This window comes from Cydia strobilella, chromosome 7, assembly GCF_947568885.1.
Source record: "Cydia strobilella chromosome 7, ilCydStro3.1, whole genome shotgun sequence".
NCBI lineage: Eukaryota > Metazoa > Arthropoda > Insecta > Lepidoptera > Tortricidae > Cydia > Cydia strobilella.
The window spans coordinates 13,924,716-13,942,978 of record NC_086047.1 but is presented as its reverse complement, the minus strand read 5'-3'; the positions used below and the strand labels follow the sequence as shown (position 1 = coordinate 13,942,978).

Sequence of the window (18,263 nt, the reverse complement as noted above, 5' to 3'; positions counted from 1 at the left end):
ATGCCAAAATAAATTCGACGATGAATTTATATAAAAAAGACGTAATACTAACTGACGTAACATGTTATTATAAAATGTACTGAAAATAAATAGATATATTGCATCCCCTTATTTTTCTTCTTAATTTCATATTATAACTACATAATATATGTATTTTTTTTTCAATGCACTTTCTTCTGCATTTTTCTAATCTATTCTATTTTTTATTTTACTATTACATTATATACATCCTTATCTGTTAAGACTTAAAAGCATAACGATAGAAAGTTAAATTAATAAAGGGGCCCACTGACTATCAGTCCGCCGGACGATATCGGCCTGTTAGTTGTTCGGAACTGTCAAATTTTTGTTCTAACTGACAGGCCGATATCGTCCGGCGGACTGATAGTCAGTGGGCCTCTTAACAAGTATGCCGGCAGCATTGGCCAAGTATCTACATGACTATGGCAGCGTCAGGCGGCTTTGGGTTATTAATGAACAATAATAGACAATACTTACTTATCACAAATAGGTACATAAAATATACAGGCTAGGCAACATGCTAAATTGAAAACCGATTAACTAGCATTGTGTAAAGCAGATGGCGAGACTCCCGGGACGTCCGCGGCGGCGCCCAACACACCCGACTTCCACGAGCAGGAGCTCGGTGAGCCTTTGACACTGTAACCTACACGAATGCCACTACTTTTACATCCACATCTATTATAACCTTACATCTTTATAAAACCTTATTTATCAAAGCATAATTATTCCAAATTTCAGAAAACCATGATCCACAACAGAATTTATGTTTTACTGGATATAACGCCGTAATTTTTCCTTACTTATCTAGCAGAAAACTTAATTCGAAAATTTGTTCGGTAATTTTTAATTGTTTCCTAGGATGTTATGTATTTTAGAATAGTTAAGTGTTTTATGTATTGCTTGTGCAGTAAGATTTAGAATTGTTTTAACCGTTTTGCTCCGCAAGCACTAATCAGACATTAGGTACCCCTTCATTACTTTCAAGACACTACATTATCATTACATCAATAGAATAAAGTGGTAAATGCGAGTTCCCTCTACTTAATGAAGCTATATATTATAACTCACATTGTATTTTGTTTTCATAAAAATGTATCATCATAAGGCCTAATACCTACGAGTACTAATTATTATTATTATTTTTTACAAAAAGGCAAGCATTTGACCGCAATCTCACCAATTGGTTGAGTTATGAATGTTATGATCTCGCGCAATAACCTAAGGTATAGAGAAATAAGTAAGTTTAGTGCTCACTCCATACGTTAGTTTCCTTACTTAATAACAATAAGTTGTATGGGTGGTATGGTAAAACGTATTATTAAGTTCAAAACTCGCTTAACACTTTATACTTATGTAGCTTAAATCTTATTAAAAACAAGTTTTCGCAAAGCCTGCTTAAAACTTATTATAAATGGCTTTTTATTCACGGAGAGAACGCTTACCCTGCCCGCAACGCCGTTCTAGCCTTATTACTAGTTCTGTGTTTTTATCTATGTATGTAGCGACTACTCTAAGCTTACTTATTTTATTTCCCTATGCCTTAATTAGGTGACCTTTATGTTTTCAATTTAAATTATATTCGTATTATACAAATATTAATACACGCTCGTACTATTTCCCGGAAGATAAAACAATTCATGATTTATTGGAAATGTAAAGTGATCAGCTAGATAAATCACTTACACGTTTATGAATATTTCGGACTTGCAACAGATTAAATTATCTGCCAACGAAACTAGATCAGAGATGATCAGAGTAATAATTTCGAAAATATCAACTGGGACACGAATATTATAAATGCCAAGTGCCCAGTTTGTTTTAAATTATCATTAGTTATAAACTGAAATATCATTAGTTATTTGCAATATTTGCTTACACACCAAATAGCTTAGATGAAATAATTTCTTGACGTTCTAAAAATTTATTTTATGTCTGAGCAGTCTAGTTCATGTTAAGCAGGGACTTGCCCAGACGTTGTTCTTTAATGAAATATAGTACCGGCCGTCAAAAACTCACTTCATTGAATTTGATGTACATAATTATAACCAACCGATCCTGTTCGGCTCCTTGTGGTTTTGTAAGCAATGTTTCTTCAATTATGCATAACAGTTATCAAGTTATAAAGATCTCTTACAGCGGTCTGAAAATCGTTAACTATTTCGAGCTTTAAGTAGGTTTAACAACCCGTAAATGAATGCGGTTATAAACAGAACTGGATCACTGATATTATGATTGATTGTGTTTTAACGTTTCGTATAAGTCTCGGTGTAAGAGACTTCGCTTAGAATGGTTTAAACATGTCAGAAGAAGGTAGCCGCAATACGAAGACCAAAGTAACGCCGTATCAACATCATCAACAAGGATCAGAAAACCTGTGAGTTCACTGAAGATGGTACAATACTTAATAAACCAAAATGAAAGAAGAATGACAGCAAATAAAGCCCCGTCTAGAATGGAAAGGATGATGATATAATAGCTACTCGCGCGAAAGCTCAACCTAGTTTACAGGTTAATTCAAAATAGTGGAGCAGCCACTTAGCTTTTACACAAATTCCGTAAGCGCCCCATTTCGGCTGACACCGCGCACTTGTGCCCCACTTCGGGTTCCGCGTTCCACCAGAACTTCTGACGCAACTTAGCAATCGGAATTCACACTATCTCCCTGTATAACTAAAATACTAAAATCATAACTAACCGAGATGTTGTATAACTTCCGATTACGTGAAGTCTTAAATACTTAATAAAGCGGCATTATAAGATATAAATATTTTATGACAAATGAAAGAGACAAAAGGGTGAAGAAGACAGTATCTTAGGAATTTGACGATTTACAAGATGGAGAAGTCAGGGCGGTATTAGGCGACATACATATTGGCATGAACTAGTGTCGCTGGATATTGGTAATTTCAGTCCATCCATACTAATATTATAAATGCGAAAGTCTGTCTGTCTGTCTGTGTGTTACCTCTTCACGCTTAAACCGCTGAACCGATTTAGTTGAAATTTGGTATACAGATAGTTTGCGTCCCGGGGAAGGACATAGGATACTTTTTATCCCAGAACTCACCCCTCAAGGGAGTGAAAAGGGGGGTGGAAATTTGTTTGGGGAATCAATAACCGCTGAACCGATTTAGATGAAACTTGATATGGGGATAGTTTGAGCTGTGGGAAAGGATATAGAATAACTTTTATCCCCGAAATCATCCCTTAAGGGTATAAAAAATGAGGTGGAAATGTATAGTGTGGACCAATTTGGGGGTGAAAAAAGGATGGATTAAAAAGCAGATTTGTTTAAGAATTAAGGTACCCAAATTACTAATTCCACGCAGACGAAGTCGCGGGCAAAAGCTAGTATTTAATAAATTGATATGTTGTTGTAGTTAAAATATGGACGATATGAGGCTCTTTAGCGATAATACCGCCTGTTGTCTGCCTCTATCTTTCATCAATTGTTTTTTCCTTAAGTTGTATCTTTTACTGAGGTGTGCCAATAAAGTGCCTATGCCTTTCTGCCTATCTACGGTTTCTGTTTGAGATTTCTCGAACTCGAGACAACTCGAGAATTTCAGCTTCATTCGAGACGAGAAAAAAATGCGAACTGGAGCAAGACGCGCCTTTTCAGCTCCGCCCGCGATTTATAATTTAACGTATATGAAACTACCAGGAAACGAAGAACCAATCTTGGGAGTCTGTTAAAAGCCCTTTTGACAGTAAAACCCCCTACATCCGAAAATAAGCGTGTTTTCAGGCTGGCTAGAAACAACGTATCTACTCTAAATAAGAAACCGGCTTTAGAATGAGGAATGCTTTATTGATATTCTTAAAGGCCTGTTTTTTAATACAAAAATAACTTTTCAAAATGTCTTGCTTCTAATACCTTTAACTAGTTTTGATTTATAAAAAAAAATATCTCAACCAATGTTAAATACATTTTGATTGATGATAGAAATTGTTTTAAGACTTTAAGCGTCGGTTGCACCAAACCGGCTGTCATCATTAAAACGTTCGCTAAATGTTATTGTTTGGGAAGTTTCATAGTTCACTGCCGATTGCCGTTGATCAGTCCGTCAAGAGAGGTTGGTGCAACTGGCGCTTCGTCAAGGCTAGGGATACCTATAACTGATAAGAAATTAGGAACTTGTTAGAAATGATCTCAATAAAAAATACAAATTTATTACTGATTTAAATACTGGATTATATGTATACATGATTTTAGTATAGTAAGTTATTAATTATTAACGTTTTGATTTAATGTAACGTTTTAAAAATTGATTGTTTCAATATTTCAATAACAATTAAGCCCTTAAAAATTGGGGGCTGGAAGTTGACATGAGTTCGGGGGGAGGGGGGGGGGTGAGTACCTCCCAGTGTGAGTTTTTCCCCTGTGGACCCCAGTCATCCTCTCATTTCTAGTTCTTCTCGGCTTTACTTTTCCCGGCCTTTCGGAACTTAGCACTGACTCTTTTTGTTTACTTGGAGCTTCCCATTATAAATGTTGTTTGCTTGTAAAATATTAATTTTTGTTTGTTTGAAAGAAGAAATTAATTTTTGTTACGTATTCGGCATTTGTAATCATAATGGTGCAATGAAAATAATTTTTTCTTCTTTATTTTACCAAATTTTACGGTTTATACAAAAACACTCGAGAAAATTTAAGAATTTGGGCTCGAGAATTCTTGTAACTCGAGAAATAAAATGGGTCGAGAAATCAGAAACCCTAATTCTATCTATCTATTTATGAGAGGAAGACATTATTCAATTTATAATAACTTTTTCCTAATCGCCCAAACTTGTTCAAAGTATGATTTCATAATGAAGCTACTCGAACTCGATCAACGAAAACTTATTAAACAAAAAAGAAACAAACAGTGTTTCTCTACCAAACAGTTGGCCAATAATATAATGGGAAAAGGGCGACCAACAAAGGCGGCATTGGGAGCACGGTATCCAAACAGATTGCATTGTGAGCACGGTATCTAAACAGATACCTAACATTAGATCTGACCAAATCGCAGGTTATGCGCGAGCCTATTCCGGGAGACCAACGACCGATTAAACGCTAACATAAACCTCGAAACAACGGGCAACTGACATGTTATTCGCGACTTCTGTAAATAAAGAGATATTAATGAGTTCGGTGGGCTTCGCGCAACCGCATGCCAAATGCACGGATTGTAACTACTACCGAGTGCTGCTGACGCATTATTTATTACGATGGGCTGAGCAGATTAATGGGCATCATTAAATGCACGCATTTTCATTTGCCGGTGGTTTAGTTGATCGGTAATAAATCCTGCGTTAGATTAAAAAAACCATGGGTATCCTACATGATTATTATAGGTACAATGAACATTGGTCGGCTTCGGATAATTTTGATACCAAATAATTTATTCGAATATGAGGTGGTGTCGGTACCTACCTACGGCAGGAAATATAGGTTTGACAAGACGCCAGGTTAGTTTGATGATAGATTCGGTCTAATGAAAGTACCTACCTACTTATATAGAGACCAGAAAATAGCGGCACATAAAATAGTACATTTCGATGCTAGTGCGGAAAGTATATATATCCGCACGTGTATCGAACGACGCTTTTTAATACAGTTGCGAAAAAATAAGAAAAGCAACATGTAAGGAATGGAATTCGAAACTTTTATATTATTAATTCTGTGACACTGACATCATTGACATTGACATTATGAAGAGGTGTTTTTCTAGCTTTTATTCGACTAGAATAGATTTTGTTATTATTATTGATCCCACTTCAATAAAAGTTTTTTTTTTCAAATGCAACATGCATTTGAAAAAAAAAAACTTTCAAAATGATTTTCGGGATAAAAACTATCCTATGTCCTTTTCAGGGACTCAACCTATCTCTATGCCAAATTTCATCTAAATCGATTCAGCGGTTTAAGCGCGAAGAGGGAACACACAGACAGAAAGACAGACAGACAGACAGACAGACTTTCTCATTTATAATATTAGTATGGAAGTATGGATAACAAGATGTATTTTTTCCGCAAAGATATCTAGGTCTTTTTTGTGTAGAATTTAATAAGCTTTAATGTTGCCTTACACCATATTTTCATAGAGAACGTATATGTAGAGTAAAACGCAAATTTCTCCAGGATGGTACACATTTTCCAAGATGGCTGCGATTCCTCGAGGTCCCCAAATGTCAAATAGTGTGGACATGAAAAAGAGACCTTTAATTAACATACATACCAAATTTCATATCTTTGGAAGGATTTCGAGGTTAGACTTAATTCGATTGTGCTATTAAGCATTACTAATATTTTATCAAAATATTTTTGACAAAAGAAATATTAGTAATTTTATAACCCACAACTGATTAGGAACGAAAATTCGATTATCGTTCCAAAAACTTGTTATTTGACTGTACCGTGAATAAAACACCTAATTAAAGTAAGTTAAAGTGACGTCACAAAGTTTGTGACTCCCCCCTCTCCCTTGTCACAACATGTCACATTTTGTTGACTCCCTCCCTCCCCCTAAACGTGTGATGTAATTAATGGATGACCCCTTAGTAATCTCAAGAAATCATACTAAGACAAGTTCAAACCAGCAATAATAATTGATCTAGATATTTCAGGGCCTACCGCAAAAAACGAAAATCGAAATTTCGTTATCTGCCTCTATCGTTCGAAGAGTCAAACCTACATTAATTGGCAGTTTTGTCAAGCGCCCCGTTCCGTTCCGAATTTCCACGACGCCGTCACTTGCACCTTACGCATTGTTTCAACTGATTTTTTAAGTTCTCATTAGTAAAATAGGACTGTAAGGCCAAGGCCTACTTGCACCATCCCTCTAACCCGGGGTTAAGCGGTTTAACCGCTAACCCAGTGTCAAAATGTACTGGTAACCATGGTAACTCCAGGTTGAACCGGTTAACCCGGGTTAGTGAAATGGTGCCAGTGGGCCTAATAGTTATTTGTTTTACAAGGTAATATTTGACCCGCGCAAGCGAAAGGCGGCAATTTAAATCACGAGTGTAGCAAGTGGTTCGGGAAGTGGAATATTGAGCGTTGCGAGGGTTTCAAGGCACGAGGGTTAAACAAATTTTGCCACCGAGTGAAACACAAACTTTTTTACCACACCAACGCAAGGAAAATACTGACAATAAACTATCAAACAAAATCAATTCAAAATTAATGTTATTAAATATTTATCATTCAAAATCATCATTTAGAAGTCAAGTCTACCAGCCAAGGAAACAACTGAATATTTGCATTTGATTACTATGCCACACATGTGGATAAAATTCAACTTTCACACCAGTTTTTGAACAACCAAGAGAGCCTGTACCAGCTGGTGTGGTGAAAAATCATTTTCCGCCCGAATTGTCCAAAGTCCAAGTCCAAAAGAAATTCTTCAGTTCTTAAAGATTACATTGAAAATTAGTTTTGTAGAGCGTTTACTGTCTGTTGACTCTTAGATTAAATAATTACTTTGGCCTCTCTTGCAGTCGTCTGTAAAAATCGTCTTGGATTTACTTCAATAATGTACCAAATTTAATTCCTCTACTTTAAGGAAGTTAACCTTTGTCATATTCATCTAGTTTTCGCGAACATGGCGACCTTGATATTGCTCCATCTAATCTCAACTAATATTTTTAGCGGCGGCTGCGATCTCAGGCGAGGTAAAGTGAAAGAGAATTAATTTGACACACATGCTCTTCGCGAATTATGTCATAATTGTAATAGTGTTTGGCGGATCATAATTAGCTGTGCTGCGCACTACTCGTTTAATAATACTGTGACGTAGCTTGAAACTACTTCCTGATCTTCTTAAAGCTTAGAACGCACTGCGATTAATTTCTTGCGGTTTCAGTCTAATTTCTTGCGGTTTCAGTCTTTTAAGTGCGTGCGCTTATGAAGCATGCAGTGTACGTTACACTTTTTGCGGTTCTGAAACCGCAAAAAAAATCGCAGTGCGTTATCAGCCTAAAAGCATAGGTACTTAACACACAAGAATATATCGGTAAGGACCTAAATTATTGTTTGGGCTAAGAGAGCAGTGCGGTCTGAGAACTTATTTGTTGTTTTTATCCACTTATGCCTAAAGGTAACACTGTTTGTCAGAGAAACTGTTAACCCTTTTCCAGGCCGCACCAATCTACAAAGTTTTTCCCAAAAAATCCAAATATACAGGGTGTTTAATCCAAATAGGTCAGTAGGGAGAAGTCAGAAACTATGAGAGATAGCGACATCTGTTGTTAGGAACCATAGCTTCGATTTTAGATTTAATAATAATGGCATTCAAACTTTTTTCACCAAAACTACTACTCAGCTCAGGAGGTATACTTGTCAGCGCAGTAGCGGAATTCTCAAATTAGCCGCACTCCTGTACCGCACCGATCGCGTAGGCCGGGGACAACAGCGCGATATATTCTCACACCCACAGACACGATACGATTTTTATCGAGCGATGAACAGTTAATAACACCGAAATGGACATAGTTATAGATTTTTTCTTAAAAATGGACGGCAAAGTCGACGTTGTCGGTTAAAAAATAGGTCGCGAAGTGCGTAGTTTATGGTCAGTCAAAAAATTATAGTAGTTTATGTGACTGCTACATAATGAAAGGTATTAAAACTCGAGTGTGGGTTGATAGAATCACACGAGTCTTTTAATGCCTAATTATGTACAGTTACATACACTGCTTTATCTACACACAATTAAACGGAATCCCAAGTTCGTCCGTTTAAAACTAATTCTCAGCCAGGCCAGCAAGCAGCTACTTCCGAGCCTCGACAATAATGTATTATTTTTTTATGCTTACGCAGAAAGCGTCTAGTAAGGCGTCATCAATTCTTGAGGGAGACGTTTTGAACTTTGAACTATTGAGTAACATGTATAAGTAAGTATAAAGGCGAGTAATTTGATAAGGATCTTTGTGGCGTTGGTCCATAGCGAACTAAAGGTTATTTACAGTGATATAAATCTTAAAGAGGACATGCCAAAACACTTGCGCTAATATTTCATTTAATTTAAAGTCAAAGTTTATATTACAAGTCTTAAACTATATTTAATGCTCAATTCTCTACCTAATTTGCACCTCACATGGAGTCAGCTTAAATAATATTTTAACAGACATAGCTGTAAACATTTGTGTTGGCGAGATTTACACATAGCTATTTATCACTAAAATTACTTCAAAGTTGCCAAATTTAGTAGTAGTAGTAGTAGTAATAAATCACTTTATTGTACAAAACAAAAATTGTTAACATGAAATTCATATAAAAATTAATATCTGTTGCAAGTCTACAAATACATTTGAATGTTAAAAACTCAGTCTACGGGTATATTTTTCGAAATTTCAATAAATCGTTCAAATATGCTAAAAAATCATATATTGTTTAAATATTCAAAATACTTTATAGCATTTTAACTGCAACTCGTCTGAGAACTTCGCTCTGTTCCTTTACAAGTTGCAGGATGAGATGTATCCTGTCATTTTATTATTATTTTATTTATCCTGTTATTTTCCCTTTCCCTTCAAACTTACATATTAAATATAAATAGACCAGGTACGTGAGATTAAAATAAATACATTTAATATTCAAACAAAAATAATTTTCGAATTTAGTTAGGTACACTTGTGTCTTTAAATGCGTTTAAAATGAAAATTTGCCGCTTTTTTCCCAATTTTTTTATTTGCATCACTTTATATTAAGTAACTGAACGACTGTTTTGAAATCACATCGAATGTTGTTTGCAGAGCAATCAACGGCGTATGGGTTATTCCGCAAGACGGGTCGCTTCACGCCTCCCGCGCGCTCCATACCGCGCTTCCGCAAGTACAACATAGAGGACTTCCACTTTGTCAAGGTCCTCGGGAAAGGCAGCTTCGGAAAGGTGAGTTTTCTCATATTCGAACGAGCGAGCGAAGCGTAGTGAATTTCTTACACTTGGAACACAGCTAGCTAGGGACACGTACCGGCATTTCGATGGTTTTAAGCTGAACTATCAGAAGTATCAGAGGATAGTTTGATGGACAATAACTTAAGTAAATTGGTTTTAACTTAAATGAAATTGGGTAAACGTGTAGTTGAGGGCATTAAATTATGAGCAGGCTCGCAGTTTTAGATCCATTGCCGACTACGTAGATGCATTGAATTGAATTAATCTATCTTTTTGGTGATCCGCGAGTTCTCAGTTCGCGGCGAACTACTAGTTTTAAGATAAAAACAGAGTGCAATTTTAACTCGGGACCTTACTTTTCCGGAGCCAATCGCTCTTTGAACTTTTACATTTCAACCAACGCTACCGCAACCGCTTCAAATAACCTTCAGGCTTTATAATAATAATAATAACTGAAATAAACTGAAATAAATGTCATATACGAAGGAAAAAATGACCAAAGCCTCCAGTGTCCAGAGCTGGAATCGAACCAGCGTCCCTCATTTACCGGACAGGTGCCTGAACCGCTCGGCTATCCGGTCACGGTGGCATGGGTCGAAATTTCCAAGTATATACGACAATTTCCCGAAGGCTTGTGGCGCCCCCTGGCCATCTCTAAGGTAGAACAGTATGGTTCGACCTTCCAACCGAATCAACTCGGGTGATCAACTCTTAGAGAAAGTTCTATTTATTCAAGCAGGTAAACTTGTAAATAATTATATAAAGAAAATAAGCGTAAGCATATGAATCCTATTACGCGCAACAACAATTAATCCATTGCTAGACCGGCGGCCCTGTTTCATCGTGACGATAGAAGATCGAGAAATTCGTAATCAATGTAATTCCCAAAACATTATTTCTTGAGGTCCTTAAAATTTACCTTGTCTATCGAGGAATAAGGTACGCGGTGATTGCGGTGCGAATGTTACGTACCTTAACCCTCTTTAATGACGGCTCATTATAAGTGAAATGCGGTTTCATCATCATGTAATTTTGGGGCAGCTCTTTGTTCCTATTAATGAAACAATAAATAACTTAAGAAACAACAGCTTCAGAAAGCAATTAGCATTGTTTTCGTTGACCTAAATGCACCCAGAGTTGAGTCGAGCCGAGTGCCAGACGGCCGACGAGAAGATAAAAATGGCACGATGGATCTATTAGTGCAAATCAATTTCGCGTCTGACAGCCCCCGATCAGTTATAGTGCTAGACTCCTACTTATTATGCTAATATGTTTTTTAAATAAAAAACCGGCTAAGTGCGAGTCAGACTCGCGCACCGAGGCCCGAAGGTTCCGTACTTTTTAGTATTTGTTGTTATAGCGGCAACAGAAATACATCATCTGTGAAAAATTTCAACTGTCTAGCTATCACGGTTCATGAGATACAGCCTGGTGACAGACGGACAGCGGAGTCTTAGTAATAGAGTCCCGTTTTTACCCTTTGGGTACGGAACCCTAAAAAGGAAAAGAAAAGAAAATTTATAAAAGAAATGAATATACACGGTGATTTCAGGGTCGTGATCCAAAATCACTTTTTCTGACTGTAAACCACATGATCATATTATTTGATTGAAATAGTTTAATTTTTCTTATTTTTCAAGTAAAATTAATCTTATCCTTAGTAATCATGGTCACCCTATGACTTTTGACATACGCTGTATGGAAAGCGACAAGACGTCACATTGAGTAGGGTGACCAAATTGTCCGTCGCAGTTGAATGCTCACCGCGATCCTGCGCCGCCCCTTTAAAGGCGGAGGTGGCACTCGTTGAGTTTTTAGACGGTAGTAGGATCCTCGTCCTTTAGTCCGTCATACCCGTCTCGCTCCCCTCGAGACGGGATGCGTGAAGGCATTTTCCCAACCTAAAAAAAAAGGGTGACCAAATTGTATGCAAAAATGTTTTTTTCTACTTGTCATCTGAAAAATATCCCCAAACTGATAATATATTTCAAAATTAAAGTACCTATTGGGTAATTACTAACAAAAACATATAAACAAATAGCAAAATAGTGACTTGCATGACTCACTTACTTAAAGGTTGTCCCGACAAATTTCCGAAACCCTAGACAAAGCTAATGTAAAGAGCTGAAAGACATATTTTCTCGTGGCGTCTTTTGTAATGTGGTACCACTTTTGTTCTGTGGATGACCTAACACATTCTGACACAACAAACACAACAGAACAAAAGTGGTGTGGGTATCTGTACCCACACGCGTTACCAGCCTTGTTGCCATTAAGCTATTGTTTTCTTATACCTTGCTTCAATGCAACCGTAATCTATTTGAAACACAAACAAACGGAAATTATTACAGCATAATCGTTTCTTATCAAACGCGTTACATTCTGTAAAGCATAACTAGCACATAGTAGTAGCGACCGTCCACGCATTCCTAAAATAAACTCATGAGAAATAAAACAAGGGATATTGCCAAGAAAAAAACGAGTTTCTGCACGAATAGGTTGGTTGAGGTAATAGAGAATATCGTAAAATATATGTTCCGGCGTTGAAAGATGAGTTTTAAAGACAACGTGTGACAAATGCACAAATTGTCCAGAATCATTGTTGTTCGGGTGGGATGGGCTATCGTAAACGTTTGTTAGTCATAAATAACATTATGTGTGATTTTATACATTTCAGCAATCTTTTCTTATATATAAGTTGCACTCGCGGACTGGTCTGTCACGTTTATAAGGACCATTGGAAAGAGCCATTGCCGCCAGGACATACAGTGACATAGAAACTTAATGCTACGTTATAAGTGTTATTACTAACGTTAGGTACTACAAGTGCTTCACGCATAATCTAGTTTTAATTTTTTGAACGAATGAGCGGGTTTAAAGGGATACAATTTGACCTAGGGCGTTTCACTTAGTCAGGTATTTTACTTTCCTCCTATAGGTATGAAATGAAAAGTAGTGTTTTACTCGGGTGAACGGTACATTTCTGTGTCGTAATATCTCGACAGAAGTGGGTGCCTTTCATCCGTTGGTTAACAATCTAGTCGAAAACTATTACTAGGTACCTACATCGCATCTACGACCTGGACCCTATCCCACGAAACTTTACAAGTGTACAATTCGACAATATTGTAAAATTGTAAACGAAAATACGTACATCAGTAATTTTACATATGTCATATGTAGAAATCTACAAATTACAAATATTTTGCATTTGTGGACCCGTAACACAAAACATGGAGGTATGTCAAGATAACTTACATAATTGTGAGTTGTGACATATGTATAATTATATTTATTACAATTTTGTTGTTTGACAAATATGTATTAATACCCCTCATATAAATTATGTTGAGGGTACTTCAGCCACATTTATATAGTTAAAAATACCTTATGCTTATCTTTTTACGTTGTTATTGAACGTGTTCGAAAATTTTTGCAAGAAAAATTACCATTTAAATTACATTTTAAACATAAGGACTATGGACGTATTGTTTGGATATAATAATTAAGTAATAAATTAACTCTCGAAGATAAAATTAATAAATGCAAATATATAGCACCATTTGAAATAAAACTGTAAGCAACATTTAATTAAGGGCACTTCTTCTTGTAGCATGTTGGAGATTCGGACCGATAGTCTAAAGTAAATAATCCACTGTAGATTTACTCACTCTAACCTCGATGTGAAATCCATACTTAATATTTGAAGTTAAATTTAAGCTGTATGTCCTAGGACGCCTGACAATTAATTCTTCTTCGCTACTACTATCACTATACTTCGTTTTTTTTGAATAAGAAAGAACTTTGTGGTTTGCGGTAATTTTTCTAAGTAAATAATTCCATTATTATTAACAATTAAAGAGCCTATGATAAAAACTGCACGCTTACTTCTGTGTAGTTCTTTCTAATGCTAAAATAAAAACAAAGTAGGTATAGTACTGAAGATTTTACTGAAACAAAAAGTACTGCGGTAGAATGGATCTACAATAATTGTATTATGCTCTTGACACACGCGGAGAGAATTGTAGTAGTAGTAGTAATCACTTTATCGTACACAACACAGGTTTACAAAAATAAATTACAGTAATGGAAGTACAAGGGCGAACTTATCCCTATAAGGGATCTCTTCCAGCTAACCTTCGAGTAGATGACTGGAAAACTATAGCCAGGTCAGATAGACAAACTTACGGGATGTACAAATTAATATTTAAAAAAGTAAACTATTTTACATATTGTCAACTTGTATTTACATATCCACAAATATGTATACCTTCTTCTACAATTTGTTGTAACATTAATCTTTTACGTGCAATTGTCAATTACAAATTTGACAAAATTCAGGAAAATTATTTGTAAAATGTAATTGCTTGTAATTTGTAAACTTTGTGATATGCCCAGTGGTACTAAATACATAGTTGTAACTTGTCACTTGTAAATTGTGAATTTCGTGCGATAGGGCCCTGAGTGCCCCGATCTTTAATTGTATGGTGTCACGTGTCTTGTAGACGCAATCGCTCAAAATATATCATACGAACCACAAACTACGACCACTCATAAAAACATCTCAAAATAGTTGACACGTAGACGTCCCCTCTTATCTACTTAGTACTCGCAAAGATATGGTACTCGTATCGTGTCACCACATAGTTACGGTTAAACTGCAGACGTTGTAAACTGTGTCGAACAGTTAAGAAATAAAATTAAAATAGATCTACCTGCCGGAGCCGCCAGAATAGTTTTGAGGAATTGGGTCGCTGGACAACATTTGTATCTATCTACTCTACCCACTTGCATTATGATTATGGCTGCGAGACACATCATCTTCGCAAGAAAGGGAATTCTACAAACTCGTAAAACTGAAATGTTTTAAAATAGTCTCGCTATTAGGTATCAGGTATCATAATGTCCATTAGTATTTAGTAGGTATTAGAAGAATTGAAATCTTCTATACTCTTCTTCTTCTTATGTATAATTAGAAATACAGGGGCACGGACGGCCCCACATGTCACAATAATTAATACACGAAACAAAACGGGTAAAAAGTTACCTACCTAGTAAGTACTTAATGTAGGTAATTTACTTGAATAGTCAGGACACTTTAGGAGGTAAATAGGATTGAAATTTAGAACAAGGTATACCTTGTTCTAAATTTAAATTTCAAGTAAATTACCGCTCAGTGCTTTCATCATCTTGGCTTGTTTTTTATAAAGCTACATTTAACGTATCACTTTATAAAACGCGACCTGCGTGATAACGAAGATTCGGTTCTGCTTTCGACGCTCGACTTTGCAGGGGCACTGCCTTATGTCCCCCTAGATTTAAAAAAAACTTAATCTAAAGAAAGGAAGCGGCTAATAAAAAGCTAAACGGTTGGTTAAGTAAGCGTTTTTGAATTAAAATATTTTTGTCTTTAAAATGTCCATGTATGTAGATACTATTAGGGGCGGCTGAAAAGTTCGCGGCCTAAGAAAGTGAAAGGAAAGTTAAAATAAAATTATACCACTATTAAAAACAGGAAGTGCGAGTCGGACTCTCCCACCGAGGGTTACGTACAAATTTGACTTAAGTTCATGTGGGGTAACTAGTTTATTTTACTCGGGTCAAGATAGTAACGGTATGAGGATTCCATACAAGTGTTACTCTTGGCCCAGTGTTTGTCTTACCCCGTCTGACCTCTTATTTATTTTTATTTTTTACAAATTTATACTTTTGAGACTTTTCCCTGTGCATATACTTACTTCTAGTATTTTACGATATTACATGATATAACTTGCCAAATTTCATAGTTCTAGGTCAACCGAAAGTATTACCCTATACATTTTGATTGCCTTTAGTGTCGAAATATACGTTTTTTGCGTCAAAAACGACCGTCTTTTTTACGTTAACGTACTTAGAATTTATTTTTTTCACAGCTTCAATGGACTGTAGACTTGAGTATATGGTTTTAATTTTAACTCGATACTTCCACGCCTTCCCGAGATAAAGGGTCTTGACAGATAGACGGACGGACGCACAACAAAGTGATCCTATAAGGGTTCCGCTTTTTTCCTTTTGAGGTACGGAACCCTAAAAATTAACCATGGCATATAACAAATTTTTACCTCATATTATAGGAAAAATTGAAAAATTCACCGCATCCGGCGAGACTCAAACTTGCTTGAATAATGAAAAATGTGTAGTATTAATGGTAATATCGCTCGCAGACGTATCTGCATGATACAAATTAGTTTAAGTACAGTCCGTTAACTCTGAGAATGACCTTCGGATTTTAGAAAGATACATCGGGTATCATCGGGTAACACGCAAAGGTGATACTGCTGTTCTGCTTTCTTATTAACTCACAAAAAGTTTTAAACTTACCGCAAAAAGTTAAGGATACATATTGTCTCAATGTAAAATAAGCCCTAATTTAATGAGATTATGCTTAATATTCGGTTGATGACTATATTGCGATTTGACTTTTTGGCATAATCTAAATAAAATAGAAGATCGCAAGTTCGAGTCTTGCCGGAAGCGGTGATTTATCCATTTTTCCTTTAATATAAAGATTTACAGTACATAAGTGTTACTTTACCGCACTAGTGCGATAATTAGCACTTTACGTGCCTATTATTGGAAATTCATAGGGCCATATCAGCCATAGGTATGTACTGTGAAACGTTTTACGATACACGTGCGAATAGGTAAGTAATTAGCAACTAGTGTCGATATAAAACACTCTGTTCGGTCGTGTTTTCGAGATGCGAGAGTCCTCTAGTTTGACTTCTCTTTTGGTGACACGTGTGAAGAAATTTATTTTGTTTTTGTGTGCTCGTGCGTTAGATCATTGAGAACTGATTGAATGTGGTGAATAATAAATGTAAAGTATTAAACAGTCAATAGCTAGACTAGCTAATAATGTGGTGACGAAAATTACACTTCAAACAATTTGATGAGAGGTTGATAGCAAAATTGGCAAAAATAATACCTCAATGACGTTGTATTTATGACCTACATATAAGCATTATATCTTACAGTTTTGTCTTGCCAAATTATAAATGTAGTAAGAGTAGCTTTTACGCAAATTCATTATGACGTACAAACCGCGTAAAATATAGAAGAATTGACAGTAAGATCAACAACTTTACACGAAAAACAGATTTCTAGGAAAGGTGCTATCTGCTAATGATTTCATTGATAATGCTGCCAATAGGATATTCTCGTACGTAGACCATATAAATACGAAGCAGCTAATTGGAATGAGGAACAAACATATCACTCAGGATCACTTGCCAGCCTATTGACACACTACTGATGACAAATGAGAAGCTATTGACGGTAGAGTTTGCCAGAAAAGCGCAGACATATTTTGAAAAATAATAGGCACACAGACTTTTTTATGTAGCGAGCGAAATTGTGATAGATAGTTAAACTGAAATTGCGCTGACCATAACCCCCGCAGCGCAAGCTGCGTGGCAGCTTGCCATTTGCAGCAGGAGGCGCAATTCGCTCTGGTTCAGCGTTCACCTGGCCTGCCATGCCATCCTATTTGTACTACTACATCCACATGATCTATTCTCAGCTCCTACATCACTGGGCTCGCACGTCACGGAGCACGTGTCATCGGCCCCGTCTCAACCTGTCCTATCGCCAAAAGTCGCAAATTACAACGTCTCTCCCGCAAACGTCATATTAGATTAATTGATACAACGTTGCTAGGTTTGCGAAAGAATATTTAGGACAGTCTATTATAAAGGGGACCACTGATTACCAGTCTGCCGGACGATATCGGCCTGTCAGTTGTTCGGAACTGTTAAATTTTTATTCTAACTGACAGGCTGATATCGTCAGGCGTACTGATAATCAATCTTTACATAGCAATTTTGAACTAATTGATGTTCGTATGTCAAAATGTTCTCGAAACGCGTTGGCCTCTGAAAAAGTCCCTTTGGGATTTGTTGAAAAGCGGCTGATTATTAATGAGTCTAAATGATATGTGCATGGAAACTACATAATTCTTGCTGCACAGCTAGAAGTTTGTATTCATTTTAGCTACACTCTTTAACCTTTCTAGAAATACTCTTCCGCGGAAAGTAAATAGCGCAAACGTTGACATTTGACGTGATGCGTTTCACATACAACGTGTTATTGTCGAGTATGTGTCTGCTGTTACGTGAGCCAGGCTTCCTGGTTTAGCACGGCTTGGTCCAATTGCCTTTGAGACCCGGCCAAGAATACAGAGAAAGCAATGATATATTCGAGTTATAAAACGAAAACCCGCCGTGTCGCAAGGTTGTCAGGCACGTTTCCTGCAACATATATCAACAGATAACTCCGCGAAATTTGTTTTAGTCACTGCTCCAAATGTAGACGTTA

At 36.5% G+C, this 18,263-nt stretch overlaps 1 protein-coding gene across 5 annotated transcripts in view; it reads left to right on the top strand.

The window, feature by feature from the left end:
- LOC134743216 (putative protein kinase C delta type homolog) overlaps window positions 1-18,263 on the top strand; it is a 49,838-nt gene that overhangs the window by 25,387 nt on the left and 6,188 nt on the right. For 3 of the 5 annotated variants that reach the window (XM_063676600.1, XM_063676597.1, XM_063676598.1), the window contains 2 exons: window positions 581-646; window positions 9,766-9,902. In XM_063676600.1, coding sequence (XP_063532670.1) covers window positions 581-646; window positions 9,766-9,902 — 203 coding nt within the window. The remainder of the gene's footprint in view (window positions 1-580; window positions 647-9,765; window positions 9,903-18,263) is intronic. The other 2 variants (XM_063676601.1, XM_063676599.1) reach the window with 1 other exon arrangement.